General features: G+C 39.9%; 2 protein-coding genes across 4 annotated transcripts in view; one reads left to right on the top strand and one right to left on the bottom strand.

Annotated features, from left to right (window-relative positions):
- Positions 1-1,110: 1,110 nt before the first annotated feature.
- LOC101884177 (uncharacterized) overlaps positions 1,111-21,675 on the top strand; it is a 31,886-nt gene continuing 11,321 nt past the window's right edge. The window contains exons 1-7 of one of the 2 annotated variants that reach the window (XM_087244090.1): positions 1,111-1,353; positions 15,752-16,066; positions 16,781-17,203; positions 17,303-17,560; positions 17,661-17,915; positions 18,000-18,242; positions 18,538-21,557. In XM_087244090.1, the coding sequence (XP_087100216.1) occupies positions 17,163-17,203; positions 17,303-17,560; positions 17,661-17,915; positions 18,000-18,242; positions 18,538-18,829 (1,089 nt within the window). In that variant the 5' untranslated portion in view covers positions 1,111-1,353; positions 15,752-16,066; positions 16,781-17,162 and the 3' untranslated portion in view covers positions 18,830-21,557. Of the gene's footprint in view, positions 1,354-15,619; positions 16,067-16,780; positions 17,204-17,302; positions 17,561-17,660; positions 17,916-17,999; positions 18,243-18,537; positions 21,558-21,675 lie in introns of those variants that run through there. The other variant, XM_087244089.1, reaches the window with a different exon arrangement.
- LOC147845543 (uncharacterized) overlaps positions 8,025-21,675 on the bottom strand; it is a 261,502-nt gene continuing 247,851 nt past the window's right edge. Inside the window, exons 1-2 of one of the 2 annotated variants that reach the window (XM_088649563.1) lie at positions 10,692-12,580; positions 8,025-10,610 (exon numbers count right to left, since the gene is read on the bottom strand). In XM_088649563.1, coding sequence (XP_088505689.1) covers positions 8,242-10,610; positions 10,692-11,139 — 2,817 coding nt within the window. In that variant the 5' untranslated portion in view covers positions 11,140-12,580 and the 3' untranslated portion in view covers positions 8,025-8,241. Of the gene's footprint in view, positions 12,581-21,675 lie in introns of those variants that run through there. The other variant, XM_087244082.1, reaches the window with a different exon arrangement.

Genomic DNA, 21,675 nt, shown 5'->3' on the forward strand with positions numbered 1-21,675 from the left:
CTCATATGTCATATTGATCTCATAAAATATAATTAAAAATGCGTTTACATAATTACATTTTAAACAAATTATTTTTGCCCGCTTTTTTTATAATTTTGCAAATGTTTAAAATAAAGTAAAAAAATGAAACAATAAAAAATTATAATTATACTGAATTTTAAATATAAGTTAATAATATTTAGTAACCATCTATTTAACTCATATTTCAAATTCAGTTTACCTAAAAGTGATAATTCTGTTAATATCTATTCACCCTAATAACATTTCAACTTTAAGACCTTCATCTTCAAAACATAAATTAATTAATCTCTCATCCTCCCTTGACAGCAAGAGTCCAAGGATGTGTAGAAGTCCAGAAAAGGACCAAGAACACAGTGAAATACCTCATTGTATAGCATCTGACCATGTTAGTGAGTCACATTTACTATTTCTATCTTGTGTCAAGGTTTATTATGAGTGGTGCTTTTGGTCATTCGTGTCTTATACACTTTTATAGACTCTTTAGTTTTCTCCACATGAACTGCCTAGGATGACTTTCTGCTCTTCTGGCTGTTAGTCTGGGTAATTCTGAATTTAATTAATAGAGCATTTGCGCCCTCTGCAGGAGGATTTGTGCCACTACATTTTTATGTCAGCTTGTTTGTTCCCTTAAAATGTCATGAGTGCAGCTCATCTGGCATTTTATTCTAGATCTACTTTATCACAAGAAGTTAGTACTCTTTTTTTTGACATGCGTAAATAACTGAGAGGATTTGACTATGTCTCTTTCTATATTAATTTATTTGTAGTTGACTGAAGAAGGGCTTCATGTACTGTACTAAACATCAGGGGCGGACTGGCCATCTGGCAGACCGGGCACTTTCCCGGTGGGCCGACGTACTTTTTGTGCCGGGCTGATCATCGTCTTATGATCGGATCGGCCCATAAAAGGCTTTGCAGCCTATCGTTTTTTTCTGCCTTATTACTTGACGCTGCTGTGATCTGTGACTTTGAAAGTGAGATGCTTTTTTTCCCGGACAGACAGACCGGGCTTGCCCATGTGACACTCTGCAGCCCATTGGCTCTTTTCGGTATTGACATTGGGCTGGCCCAATCACAAACTCCTATTTTGGACTCCGTGTGAGCGTGCGTCATCTGTGTATATTTGTCAAAATAGTCGAGAGTCAGAGAAGAAATGCAAGGGAGGCGCAGAGAAATCGCGGGAACTACACCGGCGTTTCATTTAGCGGTTCTGAAAAGTTCTCTGTTCATTCTAGTACAAGGCTAAAATCGCAAATCACGTGACCACACACATGCACACTCTCTGCCAAGAGCTGCAGCCAGTAGTTCAGCGCGGGTGAGCATAAACCCCAGGTGAGAGTATAGTGCATGTCAGACAGTTCATCTGCTGGATGATCTCATCTCACTGTAGTTGTTAAACGTGATATTGAATTCATCTTGTCTCTATCTAACAATTCTTATGTCTTTTGAATCACTTGTTCTCAGTTAACTGTTTTGGCTGAGTGCAAAGATAAGCTAATATATTAATTTATGTAACCACATACACTGATTCTGCACATTGACTGATTGCTTACCTTTATCGTTTAAATTTAATGTACGTTATACTGTTATAATGGCCATTATTGGTTATTAAAACTAATATTCTGCAAAAGAGACAGGGTAAAGATCATACTTTTCAATGAAAATGAAAGGAGGCAGTTATATTTAAGCCCTGTTTTGTTATAAATATGCAAAGTGAAGATGATGCTCATATAAATATGCAGCTACACGAGGCTGTTTAGTGTCTGTTAATCATAATATCAAAATGAAACAAATTTGACTTATATTATGTTTTCATTGTTTAGATGAGGATGAGGTGAAAGAGGTTAAAATGTAACACTGTTATTTAAAGGTTACTTCCTTCACCAGTAAAGAGACTCACTGAGACCATGATAACTGTCTAACTCAGTTTAATCCAAAAACTTCTCTGTCACTCACAACATTAACAGTGCAACACTCAAACAGGTTGCCTCTCCCACAACACAGATATTATTAGTTCCTATTGTCACCATCCTTTCTCTTTTTTTTCGAAATAAAGACATTAAACCCCCCTAGCACATAATTTATGCTTTAAATTAAACAGACTGAAATAACATATCACTAACATGTAACTTATGCTTATGAATGTCAATTGTTCATCTTTTCTTCCCTTTTTTTTTTCTTCATGTAACATAGTCCTTTAGGTATTTTGGTTCGTTATAACACGTCCTGCTTTTGTGACAACAGGTGATGCAACAGATTTGTCTGCATTTTGCATCTGGTGTTCTGCATTGTTGGCAAGCGTTGGTAAACTGCCAGCTACACTGGCGTGTTCAGCACCCTCACAATGAACAGTCATTGTTTTGTTCTTTGGTGTCATCTCAGAAGCCTTCCTGAGGTGTCTCCTGTTTCGTCTTATTACACCTCCATAATCTAATTGGACTTTATAGGATCTTGGGTCGACGTGTTCCAGCACTGTGCCCTTTCTCCACATCGCATGGGGCTCAAATGGTTGGACTCTCACAATGTCCCCTTGTTTCAGAGTGCTTAGGTCCTTAGCTGATCTGTCATAGTAAGTTTGTTGACGATGCTGGTTGGCTTTTATTTCCCCCAAGACATTTTGAACTTTTGGGCGTAGTAGACTAATTTTTGTGGGTAGTAATGTTTTAGTTCGACGGCTAAGTAATCTCTGAGCTGGACTGGTTGATAATCCCTGTGATGGTATGTTTCTGTGGTCCAGGACAGGGATGTATAAAGTACTAGAGACCCATACTTAAGTAAAAGTACAAGTGCTCTATCAAAAAGTGACTTGAGTAGAAGTAGAAGTGCTCTTTAAGCACCATACTTAAGTGGAAGTACTAAAGTATTCAACGTTTTTAGTACTTAAGTATTGCAAGTAGTTTATTTCAAAATTTACTACTCAAGTACTGAAAGTAAAAGTACAAGTATTGTGTAATGTAGTTATTAAAGAAGGCAGTCAAAAGACATCATATTGTTTTGTTTGTTTTAAATATCTTTGGGGCACTTGATTAAGCAGAATAAAAAGAAACATGGCTTATGATACTGTTTTTCTCTGTAAATAATTTCTATGGTACAAGAACTCACATCGTCAGGCTCTTTTACCAGAAAATCACTTCACTGATAAGACAATTCAGCATGTTCATTCATACTCTCTCTCTCTCTCTCTCTCTCTCTCTCTCTCTCTCTCTCTCTCTCTCTCTCTCTCTCTCTCTCTCTCTCTTTCTCTCTCTTTTACACACACATACACACACACACCTAAATGTACACTCTCTCACACATTCATACACTCTCACACACAGTTCTCTCTCTATCTCTCTCTCTCTCTCTCACACACACACACATACACACACACACACACACACACACATTTTTTGTGAATTGTGGGGACATTACATAGGTTACAATTGTTTTTATACTCTACAAACTATACTTTTGAATGCTCTAACCCCAAATCCAATCTCTAAACCCAACCCTTACAGGAAATTATGTGTAGTTTTACTTTCTGAAAATAAATAAAAATATTTAGTGTGATTGAATTTTATACATAATGTCCACATAATTCACCATCTCCTCCTAACATCTGTGTAATACCGATGTTGTTATACATATACATGGGCGCACACACACACAAACACGAAAATACACTCTTTTACACTCTCATACATTCTCATAAATCTTGTTGCACTAATTCACTTGATTTTGATTTTATTGTAAAAAGAAAAGAAAAGATAAACAGGAAAGCGTGTATAGTACTATGTTAAAAGAAAATCTAAAATACCTTATGGCTATGGTTTAGTATTAATTTTTAAAATTTTGATTATGTTTTTAATTAAATTGGTCTTGCACTTCATATGTTCTGTAGTATATTTATTAATTCTGGCACTTTTACCATAAACCAACATCTTAACCAGTTGGTAGAGGCTGATATTTTAGAAATTATGGGATGTGTTGAGAAAAAAAATGCATTGACTGTGTTAAATAGCGACATTATGAGTTAAGAAATGCAATTAAAAAAAATCTATTGCTTTTGTCTTTGTGTGACAGTTATAGGGTTATTTTTATTACAATTTTGTTCTTTAATACAGCAGTCAGATATATGAACTGTACTCTTAATTTGACCTGCTTAAAGAAAGCACTCTTTCTGAATGTATCAAACAAAACTCATGCACAGAAGACAGCATGAGCATTTACAGCTAATAAACTCATGTCAATATTATACCGGCTGCTTTTTGAGCGCAGGTAAACAGTATTATGGCAGAGTCGTCAATTTTTTACTCGCTGTTTGCGAGTAAAAAATTATGGTCAACGATGTGCAAATGATTGTCCGGATGTGCACTACAACACCGCAGAGCAAACTTGAGAAAGGTTTCAAGTTTTATGCATCTTCCTACCTGTGCAATTATGAAGGTAAGTTCAGCTAGCCTGTAGGCTAACGTTAATACTATTCTAACGATCTGTCCATCTGCAGCTTTATCACGTTAGTAAAAATGATCATATGTGTACGTAATTCTGTCTCAAAGTGTCAGGTAAAAACAGGGCAGGAATAAGATCTCAGTGAGAGCTCATTACTACCGATAGATCTATGAAGAAATCGGAGTCTCCTCACCAGCTGAGAGTAGGACAGCATACATGTGAAGTTCTGTCCTGTTCATACTTTTACTGTTCTAAAGTGACCACCACTGTTCAGTTCGGATAATTACAGAAACACAGATGCTGTCTTAGCTTGTAAGCATGATTATTGAGCAAGATATATTAGTAATAAAATAATACAATGCCGTTCCATCCACAACAGACAAATAGCACTGTGATTTATTGAACTGATAAATTGCTGAAACTGTGGAGATGACAGATGCAGTGTAACAGTGTAGATAGCATGCTTTCTATTTAGTCTATAACATTGTAATTAAATGGGAGGGTGACCCAAAACAATAAGGTGTCATTAGTTAATTTCACATCAACAATTTGTCTATTGCAATATTTATTGGTTTTTTTACGTTAATGAACAAATGCTTGTTCATTGTGCTTGTTAACTCACAATGTAATAGCTAATGTTAAGAAGCATGACTTTGGATTTTTATTCATTAGTAAATTAGTTTAACAATGCTAACTATTAAATATTAAATAGTTCTTTTAATAGTGAGCAAATACATTAACTAATGAAACCTTATTTTAAAGTGTGACTAAAGGGAGATACTTTTAAATGATTTAAAATAATGATTAACAGTGTAGTTTAATCTGATGATATTGCTGCAGATGCCTTTCAAAAGAAGATATTTTGAAGAAAGCTGAAAACCTGTAACCATCGACTTCCATAGTAGGAAAAAGAACTACTATGAATATCAGTGGTTGCAAGTTTCCAGCTTTCTTCAAATTATTTTTGTTTGTGTTAAACATCAGAAACAAACTCAAACAGGTTTGGAACAAGTGAAGGATGAGGAAATAGAATTTTCAGTTTTGAGTGAACTGCCTTTAATGACTCTCTTTAAAAACCTATTAATATTCTTGTTTCTGTTTTCTAGGTAACATTATGAGATTCAGAGCTAGAAATTTTTGTGTGTTACTCCATCCTGGAGCGGACATCCGTCAGAAGATCCATGCCATCGTCTGCTAGTTAATAGCTTCTGCTCGTGTGTGGCTGAGAGTGGGATATGCAAACATTTGGTTGCTTTGCTTTTCCAGACAGCCCATTACTCTGAAATGTGTAATGTGTGTTGTCACATGAACAATTGTTTGGAATGGATCAATAATGTGTTAAGTTCCATGAAACAGATGGGTGTTTATTTATTTATTTAATAAGTATCAGCCCAAATACCTCTCTATGCACAAGTTAAAGAAGAAGCACCTGATTCAAGAAAACAACTGATTCAATGTCATTGTTTCTGTTCATCTGAATCAAATATTTTTTCAAAATGTCATTTTTTTTGACAATTTTTATTTTAAATTATATACAGTGAATTATATTTGATATGTACAATGAATAAAATAAGGGTCTTTATTCTGAATTAAAAAATTGCACTTAGAAAGTAGCTTAAGAAATGTTTATGTATATTAATGTTCAGTTTTTTTTTACTTCAAAGGCAATGAAAACAAATTATTATTTGCCATAAAAGCTCCTTTCTTACAATGTCTGCATCCGGTTGGCACTCGAGCCTCGATCAGTTTGCTAGACTGAAAATGTCAGCTACACTCTTGTCTTTTTCTGTTTCTGTAAAATTCTTACGTTTAATATCAACAACCCACCTCTTCTGCACGATTTTGTCGTTTGGAAACATGTGGAAAGGTAAGAGTTCAATTTCTGACGCTGTGCGTTGCTGATCACAGCAGTGGTAGCTATAAGTACTGTTCTCACGTCTTTTAAATGACACTTTTAAACGTTTAGATGTCATATTTATGTAGCTGACATAAACATATATAAGTGGCCTATAATGGCATAAAACATTAAGACAACTGTCCAAAACATTACTCGTTTTTATCAGTAGCGCTCCTGTTGTAGCACTGTACTGTACGATCGGCGGAAGTTGGCTCGGGGTCTTAAATTTTACCGGAAATGCGTCACGCGCCGCCGTGCATAGAGCCCATAGACACAGTGGAGAAAACTTGAACATCAGGCACGCTCGTGTCTGGATGGATCGACAGCTTTAAGAGCTAAGAAAAGAGGGAAAGTTACCTTACAAACAGGCCAGCGGGTCAAATGTCCAAAGTGAGAAAGAGAGAGGCAGAGGTGAAGTTTTACAACATTTCTCCCTAATAGTAAATTAGCGGCTCGTGTGCCGCCTTCACTCGCGCCTCCGTCCTCCGCCATAGTATTGCGACATCGCGCATAGGAGATAAATGACGTCATGTAATCACCGGTTATGACCTATTACTGAACTGATATCGATCATTTTGACACCCCTAGTAACGAGTAACGATGCAGCACATAAAAAATCTATCGGAGTAAAAGTATTAAACTCATGGAAAATATGTACTTAAGTAAAAGTGGAAGTAGGAGAGAAAAATAATACTCCAGTAAAGTACAGAAACTGCCTTTTAGTACTTAAGTACAGTAGTGAAGTAGTTCTACTTCATTACTATACATCTCTGGTCCAGGATAGCTAAGTATGGGTCCTGCCTTGATGCTTTTGCTTTCAGCATAAGTCTCTTGGCCATTTTAACAGCCGCTTCAGCTTTACCATTACTTTGAGGGTACCCCGGGGATGAGGTCTTGTGAAGAAATGCCCAATGGCGACTGAAATTCTGAAATTCTTGAGATGAAAACTGCGGGCCGTTATCTAAAAATACAATATTCGGAATGCCCTGTCGGGCGAAATGAGCTTTCAGCTTCTTGATTATGGTGGTTCATTTGGTGTCCTGCAGATAGTCCATTTCCCAGAAATTGGAGTAATAATCTACTGTTATTAGATAGTCCTTCTTGTCAAATGTAAACAAATCTGTGCCTACCTTGGCCCAGGGTCTATTTGGTGTTTCATGTGGAATCAGTGTCTCCTTCTGCTGCTTAAAGTCAACTGAACGACAAGTGTCACATCTTTGCACATATGCTTTGATTTGCTCGTTCATTCCCTGCCAGTAAACACACTCTCTGGCCCTCCTAAGGCATCCCTCCACACCGATGTGAGAGGAGTGTATACGTTGTATTATCTCCCTGCGGAGTTTAGCAGGAATAACAGCTCGTTCACCTCTGAATACAATGCCGTCCTGGTAGCTCAGCTCCTCCTGAAACAGATAATAGTGTCTGATCTCCTGTGGTGTTTCTGTCTTGTTCCTTGGCCACCCTTGTTGAATGGTGTTGATCAGGGACTATAATGTTTTGTCATCTTTTGTTGCATAACGAATCTTTGTGAGTCTGTCCTCTGAAATTGGTAAGTTCTGTGTCATGTTAATTGTTTCGATTTCTGCTTCCACAGAGTTAGCAGCAACACTATCAGGCAAGTATGCTCTGCTTAAGGTGTCGGCTAACAGCATGTCACGACCTGGAACGTACACATTTACATTTACATTTAGTCATTTAGCAGACGCTTTTATCCAAAGCGACTTACAAATGAGGACAAGGAAGCAATTTACACAACTAAGAGCAACAATGAATAAGTACTAAAGGCAAGTTTCAGGTCTGTAAAGTCTAAGAAGGGAAGTGTTAGTAGTTTTTTTTTTTTTTTTTTTTTTTTTTTGTACAATTAGTGTGATATTCAAAGAGGCAATTGCAGCTTAGGAAGTGAAGTGGAGACTAAATAGTTGAGTTTTTAGTCGTTTCTTGAAAATAGCGAGTGACTCTGCTGTTCTGATGCAGTTAGGGAGTTCATTCCACCAACTGGGCAGATTGAGCGTGAGCGTTCGCGAAAGTGATTTTTTCCCTCTTTGGGATGGAACCACGAGGCGACGTTCATTCACAGAACGCAAGTTTCTGGAGGGCACATAGATCTGCAGAAGTGAGTGCAGATAAGAAGGTGCTAGGCCAGAAGTCACTTTGTAGGCAAACATCAGAGTTTTGAATTTGATGCGAGCAGCAACTGGCAGCCAGTGCAAACGGACTAGCAGCGGAGTGACATGTGCTCGTTTAGGTTCATTGAAGACAACTCGTGCTGCTGCATTCTGGAGCAGTTGAAGAGGCTTGATAGAGTTAGCTGGAAGCCCAGCTAGTAGAGAGTTGCAGTAATCCAGTTTGGAGAGAACAAGAGCTTGAACAAGGAGTTGAGCTGCATGTTCAGATAAGAAGGGTCGGATCTTTCTGATGTTATAGAGTGCAAATCTGCACGATCGAGCAGTTCTAGAAATGTGGTCAGAGAAGTTTAGTTGGTCATCAATCGTTACTCCAAGGCTTTTCACCCTTTTGGATGCAGTAATGGTTGCCCCATCCATCTGGATTGAAAAGTTATGGTGTAGAGTCGGGTTGGCAGAAACTACAAGCATTTCCGTTTTTGCGAGGTTCAGCTGAAGATGATGATCTTTCATCCAGTGTGAAATATCCAACAGGCAGGCTGAGATACGAGCTGGAACCGAGGGATCATCAGGATGAAAAGAGAGGTATAGCTGGGTGTCATCAGCATAGCAGTGGTAGGAGAATCCATGTCTCTGGATGACTGGTCCTAGAGATGATGTGTAGATGGAGAAGAGAAGTGGCCCAAGAACAGAGCCTTGAGGTACCCCAGTGTTTAGATGCTGTAGGTTGGACACCTCTCCCCTCCAAGACACCCTGAATGACCTGTCAGAGAGGTAAGATCTAAACCATTGTATAACAGTGCCCGCAACGCCCAGTGACTCAAGCGTAGATAGCAGGATCTGGTGGTTGACAGTGTCAAAAGCAGCTGACAAGTCCAGCAAAATGAGGACTGATGATTTAGAGTCTGCTTTAGCCAGTCTGAGATCCTCCACGACCGAGAGCAGGGCAGTCTCAGTTGAGTGGCCTTTCTTAAAGCCGGATTGCTTGTTGTCCATGAGATTGTTTTGAGTAAGAAAGTCCAGGACTTGATTGAACACTACTTTCTCCAGAATCTTGGCCATGAATGGAAGCAGGGATACTGGTCTGTAGTTTTCAAGTAGCGTATGGTCCAGGTTGGGTTTCTTTAGCAGTGGGGTTACCCTAGCCTGCTTAAATGTAGTGGGGAATAAACCAGAGTCCAGAGATGTGTTAATTATGTGAGTCAGTGTTGGTATGACTGCAGGAGAGATGGCTTGCAAGAGATGAGAGGGAATGGGATCGAGTGGACAGGTGGTTGCATGGCTAGATAGCACAAGTTTGGACACCTCAGACTCAGAGAGCTGAGAAAAAGAGGTGAGTGTGTGTGGTGTTGGTGTTGTATCTTGCGTGTTTGTTGTAGGTGCAGCAAATTGAGCACTGATTTTTGCAGTTTTGGTGCAGAAGAATGTAGCAAAGTCATCAGTAGTAAGTGTGGAGGATGCGGGTGGAGGAGGAGGATAGAGGAGGGAGGAAAATGTTTTAAAAAGTAGGCGAGGATTAGTGGCATTGTTGATTTTCAGACGGTAATACGTCTGCTTTGCAGAAGTAACCTCAGCTGAGAAAGAGGACAGAAGAGTTTGGTATGTTAAGAGGTGTGCAGGATTTTTAGTTTTCCGCCAAATTCTCTCTGCAGCCCGAAGTTTTGAGCGATGCTCACGGAGAGCATCCGAGAGCCAGGGTGCAGGAGGACTGGCACGGGCTGGCCTGGATGCAAGAGGACATAATCGGTCTAGACATGATGCTAGTGTGGAGCAGAGTGTATTAGTGGCACTGTTCGAATCAAGTGCAGTGAGTTTGCGAGATGGAGGAAGAGAGTCTGAAACAATGGTGGATAGTCTATTGGGTGAGAGAGATCGTAGGTTTCTGCGAAAGGTAACCAGTGTTGGAGTGTGTGGCGGCTCAGGAGTAATGTGGATGTTGAGAGACAGAAGGAAATGATCAGATATTTGTAGTGGAGTTACTATTGTTTGATCAGTGAAGCAGTGTCGTGTGTAAATAAGGTCTAGCTGATTACCTGATTTGTGGGTAGCAGAAGTAGGTGCTCTTTTTAGGTCAAAAGAGGCAAGCAGAGTCTGAAAGTCTGCAGCTTGCGGTTTGTCAACGTAAATGTTGAAGTCACCTAGCACCAATAAGGGAGTGGCAAAATTAGAAAAAGATGAGAGAAGAACATCCAGTTCATCTAGGAAGTGACCTAATTTACCTGGTGGGCGGTAGATGACAACCACATTTATGTAGAAGGGGTGGATAATGGTGACTGCATGGAATTCAAAGGAGCTGATTGTTGGCAGGGACGGTATCAGAGTAAATTTCCATTCTTTGGAAATTAGTAGTCCAGTCCCACCCCCTCTCCCTGTCTGACGAGGAGTGTGGGAAAAAGAGAAATTAGCAGAAAGAGTAGCATGTGTAGCAGTGTCCTCCGGCCTCAACCAGGTCTCAGTTAGAGCCATGAGATTATAGTCAGAATATGTAGCTATGGAGGTAATAAAATCAGCCTTGTTAACAGCTGATTGACAATTCCAGAGGCCCACGGAGAGAGAGAGTTGTGAAATAGTAGATACATGTATTGAACGAAGGTTGTGAGGATTACGCCTGCAGCGTACCTCCCGTGTTTTGCGAGTGTTAGTAACAACAGTAATTAGAAAACACATAATAAAAGTGCACTGACAACAAAAAAAATAAGTGTAAAGTAAAACAATAAAGTAAAGTACTCAAGTGCTTTGTCGGTGTCTTTGCTCGGTGGAGTCGCGCAGGTAGAGTCGATGGTCTTTACCCTCGTCGGTCTTCACACGAGGCGGTCTTCACACGAGGCTGCCGCGACCGCTGCCGCGGTGAACTAGTTGTTTATATAACCCCTAAAGCACTAGCTGATTGAATTCAGCTGGACACGCCTCGAGAGTCAAAACAAGGGCCGAAACTGAGGCGGACGACGCGAACCGCGTCTGCGTTCGCTACACAAGCTCTTATAGTAACCAAGGAAACAGTGGCTAAACAACTTCTAGTATTATACACAACTGAAAGCAAGTTTAAATGTCCTACAACTTTACACAAACAGCTGGAAACAAGTCCTCAAACCATACACAACAACTGAAACAAATCTTAAATGTACTTACAGGCTGCTGTTCTAGATGCTGCTAAAGTGCTTCTCCTGCCGACTAATGCTACCGTGCTCACTATATAGTGGTTACCTGGCGTTTGGACACGCCTCCCGAGTCAAAACAAGGGCCGAAACTGAGGCGGACGACGCGAACCGCGTCTGCGTTCGCTACACAAGCTCTTATAGTAATCAAGGAAACAGTGGCTAAACAACTTCTAGTATTATACACAACTGAAAGCAAGTTTAAATGTCCTACAACTTTACACAAACAGCTGGAAACAAGTCCTCAAACCATACACAACAACTGAAACAAATCTTAAATGTACTTACAGGCTGCTGTTCTAGATGCTGCTAAAGTGCTTCTCCTGCCGACTAATGCTACCGTGCTCACTATATAGTGGTTACCTGGCGTTTGGACACGCCTCCCGAGTCAAAACAAGGGCCGAAACTGAGGCGGACGACGCGAACCGCGTCTGCGTTCGCTACACAAGCTCTTATAGTAACCAAGGAAACAGTGGCTAAACAACTTCTAGTATTATACACAACTGAAAGCAAGTTTAAATGTCCTACAACTTTACACAAACAGCTGGAAACAAGTCCTCAAACCATACACAACAACTGAAACAAATCTTAAATGTACTTACAGGCTGCTGTTCTAGATGCTGCTAAAGTGCTTCTCCTGCCGACTAATGCTACCGTGCTCACTATATAGTGGTTACCTGGCGTTTGGACACGCCTCGAGAGTCAAAACAAGGGCCGAAACTGAGGCGGACGACGCGAACCGCGTCTGCGTTCGCTACACAAGCTCTTATAGTAACCAAGGAAACAGTGGCTAAACAACTTCTAGTATTATACACAACTGAAAGCAAGTTTAAATGTCCTACAACTTTACACAAACAGCTGGAAACAAGTCCTCAAACCATACACAACAACTGAAACAAATCTTAAATGTACTTACAGGCTGCTGTTCTAGATGCTGCTAAAGTGCTTCTCCTGCCGACTAATGCTACCGTGCTCACTATATAGTGGTTACCTGGCGTTTGGACACGCCTCCCGAATCAAAACAAGGGCCGAAACTGAGGCGGACGACGCGAACCGCGTCTGCGTTCGCTACACAAGCTCTTATAGTAACCAAGGAAACAGTGGCTAAACAACTTCTAGTATTATACACAACTGAAAGCAAGTTTAAATGTCCTACAACTTTACACAAACAGCTGGAAACAAGTCCTCAAACCATACACAACAACTGAAACAAATCTTAAATGTACTTACAGGCTGCTGTTCTAGATGCTGCTAAAGTGCTTCTCCTTCTGTACACAACATCTACGTCATACTTTTAAAGTCTCGGCGCCATCCTTTGAAGTCTTTTTGGAGCACTCAGTAGCGGCTTACGAAGAATATTTTCTAGTGGTTTGTGATCACTTTGTGCTGTCACTTTTCGCCCATAAGTATAATGGTGGAATTTTTCCATGCTGAAAAGTAGAGCCAAAAACTTCTTTTCTATTTGTGTGTAACCACGCTCTGTGTGTGTTAGCGCTCTACTGGCATATGCTATTGGCCTACCTCTCTGCATTAGTGCAGCACCAAGGCCCGTGTCTGAGGCATCACATTGGACGGTGAGTTCCTCATCCGGGTTGTAGTATTTCAGTACTGGTGCATAAGCAATGGTTTCCTTTATTTTGCTGAATGCCTCCTCTTGTTGTATAGTCCATTTCCATTCGCTGTCTTTGTGTGTCAGATGTCTCAAAACTTCACACTGGTCCGACAGATGTGCACAAAACCTTTAGAGGTAATTAACCATCCCCAACAATCTTTGAATACCTTTCACATCCATTGGTCTTGGCATGTGTGTTATTGCTTTAACTTTATCTGGGTCGATTTTCAGTCCGTCCTCTGTCAGCAGGTGTCCTATGTAGGAGACTTCTCTTTGTCGCAGTTTAAATTTGTCTGCATTCAATTTGATACCTTTCTCTCTGCATTGCGTCAAGAATGCTTTTAATTTTGCATCATGGTTTCTCTCTGCTGCTTCTTGCGTCTCTCCCTGTCCTGTAATAAGCACATCATCTGCTATTATATATATCCCTGGTAGCCCTTCTAACGCAAGTGTCAATTTGCGCTGAAAGATTTCAGGAGCTGGACTTATGCCCATTGGCATCCGGAGCCACCTAAACCTTCCAAAGGGAGAAAAGAATGTGGTAAGATAACTGGACTCTTGTTCTAGCTTGACATGCCAAAACCCACTTTTAACATCACAAACTGTAAAGACTCTGGCTTTTGATAGGTCTGGGAGTATGTCGTCGATGGTTGGTAGTGGAAAATGGCTGCGCTTTAAAGCTTTATTTAGGGGTCTAGGATCTATACATACCCTAGGTCTGCCATTAGCCTTCTGTACAACCACCATACTACTGATCCAATCAGTACTCCTTTCTACTGGTGCAATAATTTATCTCCTCTGAAGATCTTGTAGTTCTTCTTTTAAGGGTTTCATTATGGCCACCGGAACTCTTCTTTTGGGGAGCTGTACTGGTTTTACTGTGTCATCTATCTCAATTTTATATGCTCACTCCAGACAGCCATCACCCGTGAATACATCAGCATATTCTGTTCTTATGTGCTGTATTGACCATGGTCTGGTGGAAGGCTGCTCTGTGGTCACTATGCTGTCTATTGCTAGGATGTTTTCATATTGAACTTTTATCAAATTCATGGCTTCACTTGCTCTTTTGCCCAATAATGGCACAATACAATTAACATCCACCACCTGAAATTCAAGCCTGTAAAGCTTTTGGTTTCTTGGATTTCTTATCTTTAGTTTACATTTTCCAAGCGGCTTCGCTTTGCTTTGGTTGTACATTACTAGCACAGTCTTGGTGTCTTCTAGTTTTGTGTCCGGATTCAGTAAGTTTATAGGAATAACATTGCAGCTTGCCCCACAGTCAATCTGAAATTTCACAACATCCTTTCCAATGAGCATTCCTGCAAACAACTGAGTTTTCTTTTCTCTTTTGCTCTCTATTTTATTTACAGTCTCAGAGTCTGTTGCGCTAACAGTGAGAATATCCTCATACTCATCACTGTCTTGTTCGTTGAGATTGTGCACCGTTCTTTTTCTCCATTGTTTTAACAGATCTACATGTGGCTGCAAAGTGGTTTTCTTTTCCGCATTTTTTTACATTTCTTTCCAAAAGCTGGACACTTCCTTTTGTTCATTTCATGTTTTTTACCACAGAATTTGCATGTAATTATGTTACCGGTTTGATACTGCTCTTTCCGCGTTGCTTGTCTACTCCGTGCACCTGTTCTGTTGCCGCCCCTTTAATGGCTTTGCTGTTTTGCCGCGATAGCTCCGCTGCTCTACAAATCCGCACGCATGCTTCTAAAGTCAGATCTCTCTCACGAAGCAGTCTCTCTCTCAGCCCTGCATCGTTAATTCCACAAACAATTCTGTCGCGTATTAATGAGTCTTTTATGTCGCCGAAACTGCATGTCCTCGCGAGCATTCTTAGCTCCGTTACATAATTATCAATCGACTGATCAACTCCCTGAGTTTTCGTGAAGAATCGATAGCGTTCTACTGTCTCATTTAGACTAGGATTGTAGTGTTCGTCTAACCTTGCATTGATGTTTGTTACCTTTCTTGCATCCGTTGCAACGTCAATCATTAAAGTTTCCAGCAGTTCCCGGCCACTCTCGTCGATTAAATAGTGCAACAGCTTGACTTTGTTTTTTTCCTCTACGTCCGACATAGTGAGTTCCATGTAGAGTTGAAACTGGTCTTTCCAAGATTTACAGGATTTTGCAAGATTGTCGGCATCCATGCAGATCCATGCACAACACAGATATTATTAGTTCCTATTGTCACAACCTGCATACATGTGATCATACAATTGACAAAAATGACATCCCATAGTGTGTATTAAAATTAAAACATTTTCAAACTACAGCCTTGGGTGGTCTTGTTCATGAGGCATGTGATGCTGCAAATTATGCAGTTTATCAAAAAAATAATGAGATGCTTTCATTGTATTTTACAGGTTTTTAGACATTACTAATGATAAACTACAGGGATCTGCAGTAGGATTTCTCCATCAATTATGTGCTGGTGCTATAAGAGATGACACCGATACAGAAACAAGATTCTTGACTCTGCTGTCATCTGTTTGCAGTTATGAAAACTTTCCATTTGGTGAAGAGGGCTCTGATGAAGATTTTTATTATGATCAGACTGGATTTCTTCTAGATCTTTGCTCAAATGTAAACTGTGAGACTCAAACAGGCAAGAGCATCCTTCCAACATTACAGTCAATTTTTCAGTCTCCTGATGTCTGGATCATAGATCTCTCAGTGGGAAAGACTTCCATCCTACTGGAAGTGCTGAAGCTCCAAGCAGAAATGAAACCAGTAGAGCTGAGAGGATGTTCAGAGGATGAGAGTGAAGTGAGGTGTTTCCTTCACTGTCTGCCCTTCATCTCACAGCTCAGGTACTGAACCTACTTTACTTTAACTCTCAGAAACCCAAGCATTAATAGTTATGTGTTTAGGATGCTGTTGAAATTAAATAAATAGTGTGATATGCCTTCTGTTGAGGAAGCAGAAAGGGGGATGCAGAGGTTGACTAAGGTAGTCTGCAAGCTTTGCAGTGGCAAGGTAGCAGGTGTGAAAAAGATCCACCCTGAATCCCTCAAGCCTCTGGGTGTGGTGGTGCTGTCTCGTAGGGGTGTCCTTAAGGCCTCATCCGGTAACCCAAGACTGGTTGCCCACTAAAGCTTAGCATATTAGGTATGATAATTACTTGCATGGTAGACCACATGTGTAAAACTAGGATGCTGTTTGGATATGGTGGTTTACAGGGGTCCTATTGTCTCAGTATTGTGACTTTGAATCTGGTGTGTGGTAAAAGTACTTGTGCTGTTGCACTGTGTCTGTCCTCTCATCAATGTGGTAATGCACACAGGTGAGGGTCAGGACAGACATTTCAAATGACTTTAAAGCTCTTTGGATGTATAGCAGTATATGTTGAAAGCACTATAAAAATACATTCATTCATTTATTCATTCATTCATTCAAAATTTTGCCAGTGGGGATCCATGTCAGAGCCTGTCATTGCCTATATCTTATTGATGTTTACAATTATGTTTGTAATATAGATTTAGCATGTTTTGCTATTAAACAAATTTGTAATTTCCATCTTACAGATTCTCTAATCTGAGTGAAAGCATCCAAAGCAGATTTCTTCTGAGACTTTTCATTAAAGCAGCAGAGATTGAGACACAGACAGGAGAGCAGATGCTGAAACAATTATCATCAGCCTGCACATACAGCTCTTTTCCTTATCAATTGACTGACAGAATTAAACAGAGTGATTTCCTGCTGGATCTTTATTCACACGTTAAGAACTATAGGACTAAAACAGCCAGTAGATTCCTTCCAGCATTACAGTCAGTTTTCCAGTCTCCTGATGTCTGGATCACAGACCTCTCAGAGAGAAAGACCTCTGTCCTCCTGGAAGTGCTGAAACTCCAAACAGAGAAGAAACCAGTAGAGCTGAGAGGATGTTCATAGGAAGAGAGTGAAGTGATGAGTTTCCTCCAGTGTCTGCCCTTCATCTCACAGCTCAGGTAAGACAATCTACATCTATTGACAGTTGTTACTGTCAGTAGATGTATTGAACTTATGAACTTAGGTCAGTTAAATTAATTATTTTATTGTCTTTTCAGCTTTTCAGAGCAGAGTTTGTTATCTCTCATAAAACTGGTCCAGTTCAGAAAGGATCCAGAGTTGGTGACTTCACTGTTTGAGCTTCTTGGTTTCTCCATCAGTCTTGAATCGGCTTTAACCACCAAAACCTGCAGGTCTGTGGGGAAATTTCTGTCATTCGCCTCTGAAAGTCTCAACCTCATATTAGGACCGAAAGCAATCTCTATCAGAGGAACAAGACTTCTTTTCAGATGCATTACAAACATACACACTCTCAGGTGCAGACAGGATTACTAATTCAATCATTAATTCAACTCACTAATTCAAGTGATTTCAATGTTGATTATTTAATTCTTATGAATAGTTTTTTTTCGTCAGGCTGAGTGGTTATATGGTGGTGAGACTAGTGAAGACCTTGAGGTCTCTGAAGGTTCGAGCTCCTGTCACTGTTAATGAACTCATACTGGAACTGAATATTGAATTGTGTTCAGAGAGAAGTCTGTCAAGGGTCCTGAGCAGTTTGGCCATCCTCCTGAGACTCTGGACCGTCCACTGTCTAAACTTGACTGATTGCAATATTCAGCCTGTTTCTCTATCTATCCTACTGTGTCACCAGGGCCCACTGACTCACAGGTCTGACACTAAGACACGTTTTAGCAGTGTTCAAATGATGTATATGATTATATAAAGTATAATGAATGTTGTGTATGTTTTTAGACCATCCAAAGAGACTCTTCAGAAGCTGATTAAGTTTGTCTACGAAACTCAGGAAGAGGAATTGACTCAATGTTTTCTTCAGAGAGTGAATGGAGATCTGACTTCCTATTCCTTGACCTGGAGAGAGCTTCACTATTTTCTGCAGCACAGCAATCAACAAATCACTGTGGACCTCAGGAAGAGCAAAGTTCAGTGCAACATCAGAGAAATTCTGCCACTTCTGAACAGGATTACTTTTAAACGGTAAACCACATAATAAATCAGTTGCTTCTCAAAAAATTGCATTTTGAAAACTCTTTAAACATCTTTTACATTAGTGACAAGCATTTTTATCATTTCCTATTCATTCTTGTAAAGCAGCCTTAACACTGTTGATATTCTATAAAACACTATGGAAATAAAAATGATGAATATGTCATGCTGTCTTCAATGTTTATTTCTTTTAATCTGTTGCCTAAGAAACCTCAAATTATAATTTAAAGTAAATTAGTATGTAATGTATAATGACTAATGGTAAATATGACATGTGTCTGTACAGGATGAGCTCTTCCTTCATGCTGTCTGTAATCAAAGAGATCTATGAGAGCGGCTTTGCTGGATTTGTGTCCAGTCTGTTGAGTTCGGTGGGGAACTGCATTAATCTGCAGTGCCGAGATCTAGACTCTGGTGATTGTGCTGTGCTGTGCTTCACACTCCAGCACTGCACTGCAGCTTTACTCAACCTGATGTGGACCATCATACCAGAGGAAGAGCTGGAGACATTTCTGCCTCTTCTCAAACACGTCTCATACCTCAGGTCTTGCTACTACTCTCTATATTCCTTTATTTGATTAATTTTTGAACTGCAGCAGTTCGTCTTAACCATGTCTACATGCCTAAATGGATTGAGCTGCTGCCATTAGGCTGATTAGAAAATTGTGTTTTACGAACAGTTGGACTGGTGTATCTAATGAAGGTGCCGGTGAGTGTATGTGTGGGGCTATTCTGCTCTGCTGTAACCATATTATTCCATACTAATAATTAATTTGACTGGATTTTATTTTAGAATTATATAACTCGCATCACTGTTTTTATATATTTTAGAGCACACACTATAATACACACACTATAATATTAAAAATGGCACGTTTTACCATTATCATAAATCATGAATGCTCAACAATCTACATTTTATGTACTTGAAGACTAATGATGAAAACCTACTGTTTCAATGTCAATGACTTTCCAGTAGAGGGCAGCAATAATTTATAACTGTGATAAGCAAAGATGTCGAGAAAACAGACTGAAAAGAACTGAATTGTCAAACAAGCTCCTTTTTTTTACCACTGATTACTTCATCCTCTCTTCATCCAGAAGAGTAGAAACCTCGCTGACTGAACTCTACTGTTTACTGCAGACATAACAGATGAATAATATTATACTCAGCAAATCACTTACCTCATTCCTGTGGCTGTAATGAATGCAGCTTTATCAAACTTGAATTTTGTTACACACCTCCATTATAAATGATTGTGCTGAAGCTGTTATTTCATCACTGTTCTACAGATGTTAACACTACATCTCTTTTATTTTTTGTCATCACTCTTGTGTATTTATTTTAATAATATTCATTGGTGGAATTGGTCATAACCTAGTGAAATAAAATCTTCCTCTGCATATCAAAGTGATATTCAACCTGCATTCATTTGAGTATTGGGAAACAACATTTTGCTTTTTAATCAACATTCAATCATTGTCAGAATTTTGATCCGCCCTGTTTTATTTCATAACTTATTTCTGCCGTCTTTCAGATGAGACGTTAAACCGAGGTCTTGAGTCTCTGTTGCCAAGTTTGCCCACTGGCCTCTGTCCATCATGGCCTCTAATCATCCCCTAATCTTAATTGGCTTCATCACTCTGTCTCGTCTCCACCAATCAGCTGGTGTGTGGTGTGCAGTCTGGCGCAATATGGCAGCTGTCGCGTCATCCAGGTGGATGCTGCACACTGGTGGTGGACAGGGGTGGACTGGCCATCTGGCAGACCGGGCAGTTTCTCGCTGGGCCAACGTACTTTTTGTTTTATTCTTATGATCTGATCGGCCTGTAAAACACTTCGCAGTTTTTTTCTACATAATTTATTGATGATTCTGTGATCTGTGATGCTCTCAAAGTAAGGTGTTTTTTTTTTCGTGACATAATCTGCAGCCAATTGGTTCTTTTCTTTATTGACATTGGGCAGACCCAATCATAAACTCCCATTTTGGGCTATGTGTGAGCGTGCAACGTCGGTGTGTATTTGTGAAAATAGTTGAGAATCATGCCTGTTTCACACTGCATTCACGCTTATGGAGAGCAGAAGCAGCGCACAGACGTTTGCCTTTTGCGTCTGCAGCAAGCAGCGGATCGGCAGCTGTTGCACAAATTAATCTATTTCTGTGTATTCTAACTAGTTAACTGTCTGTCTATATAAATACTTTTTATTTTTACTTTTCGTCTGCACCAAAGCCAAGTGGCAACTCCCTCTTATGCTTTTTCCTTAACCTGCAAATCTTTATTCTACAAATTATATAGATCATAATGAACTGTATGCTTCTCAAGCTCTATGAGGAGTGTCATTCATGTCTTTTAAGATGCACTCGGTCAGAAGACGTTTTTTTGTAGGCCTTCGTCAGTCAGTGTTGACAATGGATGACATATCCTAATTCTTATCTTGAGGCATGACTGATTGTCTAAGACCAGTCATTGTTGGTGGCATAAGAGACCAATACGGGAGAGACATTTTTTGCAGCAGAAGTCTTATCAATAGGTGGCTCCATGGCTGATGTTGTTCTGCACCTTTTGGCGAACTTGCTTGTCCTCTGATGCACGCATCATCTTCTTCTCACTTCACTTGAGCTGTTTGGTCATGGTGCACCTCCACTTCAGGCCATCTGCTGTGAGGTCTTCCCTGGACTGTGTGTTTATGTCGAGGGCTTTTTATGTCTCTCTTCACCACATCTTTAAATCGTAGAATCGGGCACCCCGTGGTTCTCTTTCTGGATGAGAGTTCTTCGTTTTGTTTTCGATCGTCAGCATGATGTAGGCCTATATATTTACAATAATATTTATACAATATGGTTGTAATAAAATTTATACATGATAAAACTAGTGTGAAAAACTAATACAATTTATTTTTTACATTTAGTTTTTGTGAACCTAAACGAGCACATGTCACTCCGCTGCTAGTCCGTTTGTACTGGCTGCCAGTTGCTGCTCGCATCAAATTCAAAGCTCTGATGTTTGCCTACAAAGTGACTTCTGGCTTTGCTCCTTCTTATCTGCTCTCACTTCTGCAGATCTATGTGCCCTCCAGAAACTTGCGTTCTGTGAATGAACGTCGCCTCGTGGTTCCATCCCAAAGAGGAAAGAAATCACTTTCGCTCACGCTCAATCTGCCCAGTTGGTGGAATGAACTCCCTAACTGCATCAGAACAGCAGAGTCACTCGCTACTTTCAAGAAACGACTAAAAACTCAACTATTTAGTCTCCACTTCACTTCCTAATCTGCAATTGCCTCTTTGAATATCACACTAACTGTACAAAAAAAAAAAAATACTAATACTACTAATACTTCCCTTCTTAGACTTTACAGACCTGAAACTTGCCTATAGCACTTATTCATTGTTGCTCTTAGTTGTGAAAATTGCTTCCTTGTCCT

This window comes from Danio rerio, chromosome 3 (genome assembly GCF_052040795.2).
Source record: "Danio rerio strain M-AB ecotype USA chromosome 3, GRCz13ab, whole genome shotgun sequence".
NCBI lineage: Eukaryota > Metazoa > Chordata > Actinopteri > Cypriniformes > Danionidae > Danio > Danio rerio.